The sequence below is a fragment of the Mytilus trossulus genome, chromosome 4, assembly GCF_036588685.1.
Source record: "Mytilus trossulus isolate FHL-02 chromosome 4, PNRI_Mtr1.1.1.hap1, whole genome shotgun sequence".
NCBI classification, from domain to species: Eukaryota; Metazoa; Mollusca; class Bivalvia; order Mytilida; family Mytilidae; genus Mytilus; species Mytilus trossulus.
In genome coordinates, this window is record NC_086376.1 from 79,178,714 (window position 1) to 79,187,465 (window position 8,752).

Genomic DNA, 8,752 nt, shown 5'->3' on the forward strand with positions numbered 1-8,752 from the left:
GTACTGGCTTCTAATTTGGCAATTGGTATCTTTAATGTTGGAACAGATCGTCACCCTTCTGCGTCTATGATCCGCGAGCATTTTTTTTCTCGGCGGGTGTTATCTTACATTACATTCAGCCATCTGTCAGAGTTATATTATTAAGCGGATGGTACCGTCCGGTGCCACTTACGGATGATACTATGGGGTCAATATCATTAGAGTTTTATTCGGGCGACAGCTTGTTTCTTTCTAGAAATATAAATTTGAATTTATCTTTTTATAAACTTATAAGCACGAGCTTGTGAGTTTTGTTCATCTGCATAATAACTTTTTGATTTATGATCATATGATATGGAAACTTATATGTTTTTGTAGACTAGTTTGTTTTGAGACTAAAAAGAACTGATCATTGAGAGTTTTCAAGATGAAGCTTGTGATTGTTTTCCTAGCTATAGGACTGGTCAAAATGCAAGGTGATTATTTAGTTCAAATTTTTGAATTCACTACAAAACACACCTCTTTGTGGAGGTTATTGATGTGCAAAAAATTAATATAACACATTATCAATTTCAGGCGCCCGAAACGCTGTTCTTAATTTACCTACATACGGAACGCTCATGCATATCCAAATATCTTACAGCCAAAAATGAATATGAACCGAAACAGTTGATTACCATACTACTTAAAAGAACTTATTTGAATAACCAAGTTTATCGAAGGTCAACTTTGCCTGAGGGAGTTGGAACCTTTGTTTCTTATAATTTCAAATTTTATTAACGAGAAGTTTTAGACTTTTCTTAAAAATCATGTCCATACCGATGTACTCACTACTAGCCTGATGATTCCATCGGGGATTGATAATCCACCAGCAGAGGTATCGACCCAGAATGACAAATAAAAACCGAAACAAGACCTATACTTTCAAAATGACCTAACCAAATAGCCAACTTCAAATAAATTTAAAAACTTATAAAGAGAAATGTATGATCTTTACTAAGTCTTTTGAAATACTGTTTTTTATCTTAAAAAAACCGTATAGATTTCATCTAGTTGTAAAACTAGTTCTTTTATTTGAATAAATACCACAGTAGTATACCACTGTTCGTTTGAGAGAAAACAAATTTGTGTTACAAACCATAACTGAAGGAAACACATCAACTATAAGAGAAAAATAAGTGAAGTACTTACGTGCCACAAAAACAAACGCCAACATACATAAAATCGAACTAGATAACAACTGCCATATTCCTGACTTGGTACAGGAGTAACAGGACATCGTATGCAAAAATGTCGGGTTGAACCTAGTTTAATGGAAGATGGCCATTGTTATATTATTGTTCGTTTTTGTGTGTGTTACATTTTGACGTTGCGTCGTTTGTTTTCTCTTATTGTTTAGTGTAAATTCACATTGCGATAAGACGTGTCACGTTACTTGTCTATCCCAAATTCATGTACGTATTTCGTTTTGATGTTATATTTGTTATTCTCGTGGGATTTTGCCTGATGCTTGGTCCGTTTCTGTGTGTTACATTTCAGTGTTGTGTCGTTGTTCTCTTCTTATATTTAATGCGTTTCCATCGGTTTTAGTTTGTTATCCCGATTTTGTTTTTTGTCCATGGATTTAAGATTTTTGAACAGCGGTATACTACTGTTGCCTTTATTTTGGGTTAACGAAACACTCGCTTATATGGCAATGTTAGAAAATATCGCTTAAATGACAATAGTGAGCGACTTAAAAACAGTACAACCACACACAAGAACACTAATCACAGGGAAACAAACAAATAAATAAAATATAATAGTCGACACAACATGCAAAACGCAGAACAACACTAAACATCTACCATCAACGACAGAATACACAAGACATCACGACGAAACAGTGATGCACTTATGTTACGACTATGTTATCTCGATCTTGATATAATTATTTTCACAATACCAGTCCAAAACTTAATACATATATTACAATTTTCCTTGTTCTTATACTTGTTCTCCAATTTAAAAGGAACATATGTGGTGTATCTAGTCCTAATAATAGTTCTCTATCTTAAAAGGATATACATATTTTTATTAGTGTTAATACTAATTCAACTTTAAAGGACATATATATTTAAATTAGTCTCAAAACTAGTTTGACTTTAAGATATATCTTGTACTAAGTTTCAATACTAGTTCCCAAACATAAATAGAAATATTATGGTTTACTTTTACAAACTGTGACTTGGATGAAGGGTTGTCTCATTGGCACTCATAACGCATCTTCTTTTATCTACTAGTATATATCTCTAATATAACCTATTCATCATACTATTTTTTTTAACTTGAACGAACATATACATATTTATCTTATCTAGTTCCTATTCAAGTTCTACAGTATGAAAGATGTTTACATCTTCTATCTGGACATACTTATTTATCGATATAGTTTTCTGGAATAAACATTATTTTTGGAACCCTTCTTTTTTATAGTGCCCGCATTTGTATCTGTTTATTTTTTTCACAGATTCGAATGACTTCAGATCCTCAAGCGATGATTCAAGATCTTCCGCTGAAGAAACAGACCAGAACAGACTCGCATCACCCCGTAGAACAAATGGTCGTGGACAGTGGATGAACCGTAGAGATAATGGTTTTAGAGCTTGGAACAATCGTCAAGCTCGAAATTTTGGACATGGTGGATTCCAGAGTCAAACTGAAGCCCGGACAATAAGAAGACCAAGACCAGGTTTGAGGAATAATCCTATGAGGGGTAATAATCCCAGAAATTCGAGACCATTTGTTGATTCTTCATTAAGAAGGAGACAACCGTCTAGACCTTCACCTGTCAATGCGAGATCAAGATTTGGTTCGAATAGAAGGGTGACGCCAGGTGGGCCTTTATTCAGACGTATCGTGACAAGACAATTAAGTCCTCCATTCAGATTAGTGTACAGATATGTATCAGTCTAATTCAATGCTAACAGACCTGTCCACTTAAGTGATGTAAAATCTTAAAAGCTACTATAAAAGTATAAATTTTGTTTTTATTTTAGTTATTTCTTTACATTCCTACAATAATATTGAGAATGCAAAATATATAAACGTCAGTGTACTCCAATTCAACAAAGATGGCTCTGACAAGCAGCAAAACTAAACAGTTCTAACTCGAAATACATTAAAAAAGAACAGACCGTTAAATGGTATTTTTCATCATATGTTTATTAAAATGTGTATGATAATGAGTAAGAATCTGTCACAATCACCAGACGAACACACAAGTTAGTACGTTTGTACATTATGCGATGATGGTGTACTTACACTCAGCAGTTGTAGGTATTGAACTATTTCAAGTTGTCTAACAATCTAATTGAAATGTAGATAAAGGGAGAAGGTTTGGATCCATTAAAACGTTCAATCCCGCTGCAAATGTTTGCACCTGTCCTAGGTCAGGAATCTGATGTACAGTAGTTGTCGACTCGTTTGTTTATGTAATATATACGTGTTTCTCGTTTCTCGTTTTGTTAATATAGATTAGACCGTTGGTTTTCCCGTTTGAATGGTTTTACACTAGTAATTTTGGGGCCCTTAATTTATAGCTTGTTGTTCGGTGTGAGCCAAGGCTCCGTGTTGAAGGCCGTACTTTAACCTATAATGGTTTACTTTTTAAATGGATGGAGAGTTGTCTCATTGGCACTCACACCACATCTTCCTATATCTACTTTGTCAAAGCTTTGCTTACAATGTTCTATAAACACTCAGTTTTAGCAAAACCTGGCCAAGATAATGTATTTAATCAGATTGGTAGTTTTACAGAAAAATAGAAAGCCAAATAAAGCAGAGCTGAGATAGTCTCTGTTGAATTAGGAACAATTGTATTCAGGCCATAGGCGAGTAAGACCTGATACAAATGTATAATGTACAGACACTTTGTCGTCTTTTAACGCTTAGTTAAGGAATTGCTTTCTCAATGTCACAGTGTCGATCTAATTTATGATAGTCGGATTTAAAGATCTAAGATTTAAAAAAATCAAATGAATTGTCATTTATTGTACCGGTACAATATAACGCCTTCTGGTAATAAAACTCGGTCTGAAAGTTCTAAACGTTGAAATCGGTCTTTGATGATATCTTGAAATACCGGAAATCGGTCTTTGTTGATATCTTGGAATAATTGATAATGGTCTTTGTCTATATCTTGGAATACTTGCTGTCGGTCTTTGTTGTGGATATCTCGAAATACTTGATATCGGTCTTTGTTGATATCTTGAGATACTACCGATAGCTGATACATATCTATTTGGTCTTTTTCTCGTGTGAACGAATGTTCGTCTGTTCGTCCATTTGTTATCGCCATTGTCATTATCACTGTCATTATCATCGTTTCTTAACGAAGTGGAATTTGCGTCAACGCGTCTTTGTCTCGGATCAACAATTCTAAATGTTCTTGAATAACTCGTTTTCGAAAGGTCCTCTCGAAATCGTCTTTTTTCTGTCCCTCCAATAAAGGAAAATCCACTTGGCAATTCCACGCTGCTATCTGTATTTTAATAAAAAGATATATTAATGATGAAATTGTTCAGGATTCTCATCAAGGAGTTTTACCATACAAATCTCTGTTTTCGTTAACATAACTGATCATAATTGTCTTTTCTTTGAATGGAAATTCAGGTGTTGGTGTTTTATTGGGATGGGTATCATGATTAGATTTTAATTTATGACAGCTGCATAGTCTGCGAATATAAAAAAGAAGAGGTGGTGTGATTGCCATTGACAGTTATCAAAGGTATCAAGATTATAATACAATACACCAGACGCGCGTTTTGTCTATATAAGACTCGTCAGTGACGCTCAGTTCAAAATAGTTATAAAGCCAAACAAGTACAAAGTTGAAGAGCATTGAGGACCCAAAATTCCAAACATTTGTGCCAAATATTACTATTCCTGTTCAAAAGAGACCAAATGACACAGAAAATGGAATGTTACATGATATAATGTATTCTGTAGACATCTTTTTACAAGCAAAAAAAAAACCTTAGGTAATTGCAAAAAAAACTTAGCTAACTGCAAAAAAAAAACATATCTAACTGCAAAAAAACCCTAGCTAACTGCATAAAAAAATTGGCTAATTGCAAAAAAAAAAACCCTAGGTAACTGCAAAAATACCTAGCTAACTTTAAAAATATAAGGGCATTTATTTTTTTATCCAAAAACTGGAAACAAACTTTTTTTCCAAAAAATACCCATACCCCCCCCCCCCCCCCGAAAATCAAATGGTTGCTGTCTAAAACTTTTGTGTTTCAAGGAACACTTTTTATGGTGAACAATTACCAAATTTCTTTAAACGTTTTAAAACGCAATAATAATACAAAGTAAATTAATTTACCTAAATATACAATATATTACCAATTATACAATAAATATTGTTTTGACAATGATAGATACAAATGTTCATTAAATCACTAAAACCCATTGATTTATCTATTGGTCTTAGAATAAATTTACTGGATTATATTTAAATTCGATGCATATCTGTACATAGTAAATGTATTATAATAAATCAAATTTTAGTGTCGCATAAATTTATCATTTGTTTTGTAGAGATCTTTCATTCTGTACATTTTATATTTTGCTATCTAAGGAAATGAAATCAGTGGTGATTCACATGATTAAAAAGCCTGAAAAAAAATGTGTTTCCCTTGGATTGACTTATCAGATTGAAACAATGAATAAAATACCCACCGACAAAATAACCCAACAAAAAACAAAGGACAAACAAAACTAGTCAAAATGTTTACTCAACTTTTATCATCGGAACAAGGACATCATTCGTAAATCAATTCGTATAAATAAACACGTCGAAATTCACCCCAAAAGAAAACTAAACATTTAAACAGACTTATTACGAAGGGATATAGTTCCGATACTGTTGTCAGGTCATTGAAGCTGGCAAAGTTTGGATTTAATATTTGATTCACTTAAAAGGTAGTTGCATCGGAACTAAACATTTATTCTAAAACCAGTTGTTGGCATGATACAAGTTATGTTCTTCTCATATCTTTTATGATGATATGATACTAAACCCCTAACGGGAGGGATTGTGCTTGAAATTCATATGATGAAGACATAATCTTTCAAACAGTGTAATTGAGGTCTGATGCTGGCATATTAGAAACTGCTAGTACTCCTTTGTTAATGTATGTATCATTGTCATTTTGTTTAGTTTCTTTTCTTATCTATTCTGCCATCGGACTCGGGCTTCCTTTAAACTGAGTTTTACTGGGCGTATTGCCGTGTTTATTATTTTTCTACATTGAAAGGAGGTATAGGGGAGGGTTAAGATCTCACAAAACATATTTTTGCGTCTGTCACAAGTCAGGAGCCTTTGGCTTTTGTTAGTTTTGAATGATTTTTAATTTTAGTTCATTAATATGTTTCGGAGATGAGTCTGACGTCCATTATCACTGAACAAGTATACATTTTTGTCTTTTTTAATATTTGGATACCGGTAAATAGTTGTTGCCCTTCTCTAATATTCCAATGAGGTTCCGTGTGTGGTCAGTTATATTTTTTTTCTCAAATCTTTTTTCGATCGTTCCATCTTACCTGAAGGATCTAACTGTCCGTCACATACTGATACAGCGAACCCAATAATAATTGACACAATGCCTAACTGCATCTGAAAATAAATACTGATGGTTTAAAAATAAATGTGACAGATTATATTATAAAAAGAATGGACTACAGAGCTTCCTTTGACAATGTTATTTTAAGTACAGACATTCGGTAAAACTGGTCGTTTATGTAAATAATATAAATTACAGGAGAGGAGCAAGATACTAAACTTCCAAACTCATATATCGATAACAAACTGAAAACGCCAGGGAAAAACAGTACAACAAATCAGCTAAGTGTGTGTTTTTTTATGGTTAAACGCCTTCTTCAGTTACTTTTGGCAATATCATCATGACATGACAGCAAGTTTTTACTGGTGGAGGAAACACGAGCATCGGACACACCTATTGACCTTCTGCAGAAATAACTCTCAATCGTTGTCGGTTCAGGTCAGAGTCGAACACATCAAACCATTTCTTTCTTGTTAATTTTTGTTGATTTTTCTATGGATTTGGCCCATTATTGTCTATTGATTAAACCCCATTCAGACTCTCAAAAATAGAGGGCCTGTATTATCACCATAAAGTTCAATAATCGACTGTCTGTAAAGCCTAAGACTGTTATTTATACAATCGTTAAGATGGTCCTTATTATTACCCATATGATACGCGGTACATACTGTAGAATATTAGACAAACTCCCGAGGACAAACTAAGAGTTTTATAAAAACACATACACAGCAATCTAAAATTCGGAATTAATGTTAAAATCCTTATTAAATAATGGTTACTTATTCGTACTTGCCTTTAAATTGAACTACAAGCCTGTCTACTTAATTCATCCAATAACTAGCTTCATGAAATGATGTATGTGTCCTTTTTCAATTTTAAGTATCTTAGACCATTTCAAATTTTCACTATAAAATCTCTTTCAAGAACAATGAATATTTAATGTCATCCGTGACATAGTGTTCCAAGTATATATTTTTTGGTTTTTGTAGGAAATATTGTTTTTATGTTAAAATGATAAACATGTTATTTTTGAATATAAATCAGGTTAATCATCAAATGCATGTCACTACACAAAATCATATGTCTCATCTTTGTACTTTGAAAATGGATAAAAATTATATTCGGAAACAACAGAATCGTAAATATGTTGCTAAGGAACTGAATCACTTCTAATGACTACTTTCTACAGGTATATTGCGACGAAGACGAAAGGAAAGGAGAAATAAATAGCAATCACCTATAAGATAGATCACTAGCGAGATATATCGAAAGAAAAAAAGACACAATTATAATTGATTGTTTGGGAATTAAAAATACTTTATAGCGCAATAAAAAAATGTTTCGTTAATGGTTAGAATATTCAATGGATAATTTTTACATAGATTTCCGCCTTTATTTTTTACATAGATTTCCGCCTTGTTACTGACACACCTAATAAAGTGATTTATTAAGACTTAGTATTAATACATGATATGACTTCATACAAGCGAAATGTCTTGACTTGGTTTAACATACAATAAGAAAATCAATATAATCATGTTTTGGGGTATTTTTGGCTTGGCAAATTTTTTGAAATCTGATAGTGAACAAATAAAAATGACAATGGATGCATGATTAAAGACCAAACAGCCTATTCATTTTTACCAGTGATTTTTCCTTGAAATTTTGTGTGAAGGTATTTCATGATTTGAGGAACAAAATATGATGAAAAAAAACTGGGGGTCACCGACTTAGTTTTGTCGCTTTAGCAACCTCAGTTTCGTGTTTTCCCGAATATTAACATAATATTGGCTAGTTATAAACTCTCCAAAAATCCTTAATATCAAACCTACAAGCATAATTCTTGTTTCAGTTAAACAGTAGATTTGTATCTACCAAATACAGGTTCAAGAGTTTAAGACTCATACTGTTTTGATCTTTAAAAATATGATTTATTTCATTCCCGCCATAATATAAAACGTAAAAATGAAAAATGTTTCCAGTATTACAAAATATCTGCCAGTGATTTCTTCATAATAATTTCAAGAAGGAAATTGCCATGTGTACTCTTCAAAATAAAGCCAAAAAAAGTGTACGTCACCGACTTTTCAAAAAAGTTATGAGTAATTTTCATGTTTTCTTCTTGTTCGTTTTGAAGAAAAGAGTTGTCTTTCTTCAGAACATTG

At 32.7% G+C, this 8,752-nt stretch overlaps 2 protein-coding genes across 2 annotated transcripts; one reads left to right on the top strand and one right to left on the bottom strand.

Moving 5' to 3' along the window:
* The first annotated feature begins 357 nt into the window (after positions 1 to 357).
* LOC134714222 (uncharacterized) lies at positions 358 to 3,005 on the top strand. Its single transcript, XM_063575464.1, has 2 exons — positions 358 to 455; positions 2,489 to 3,005. The coding sequence occupies exons 1-2, from the start codon at positions 407 to 409 to the stop codon at positions 2,932 to 2,934; spliced, it is 495 nt and encodes a 164-aa protein (XP_063431534.1). The 5' UTR covers positions 358 to 406; the 3' UTR covers positions 2,935 to 3,005.
* Positions 3,006 to 3,752: 747 nt separating this feature from the next.
* Positions 3,753 to 6,642, bottom strand: LOC134714223 (uncharacterized). Its single transcript, XM_063575465.1, has 2 exons — positions 6,568 to 6,642; positions 3,753 to 4,501 (listed from the first exon to the last, which is right to left on the bottom strand). Exons 1-2 carry the CDS (start codon positions 6,638 to 6,640, stop codon positions 4,008 to 4,010), a joined length of 567 nt encoding a protein of 188 aa, XP_063431535.1. The 5' UTR covers positions 6,641 to 6,642; the 3' UTR covers positions 3,753 to 4,007.
* Between the last annotated feature and the right edge of the window lie 2,110 nt (positions 6,643 to 8,752).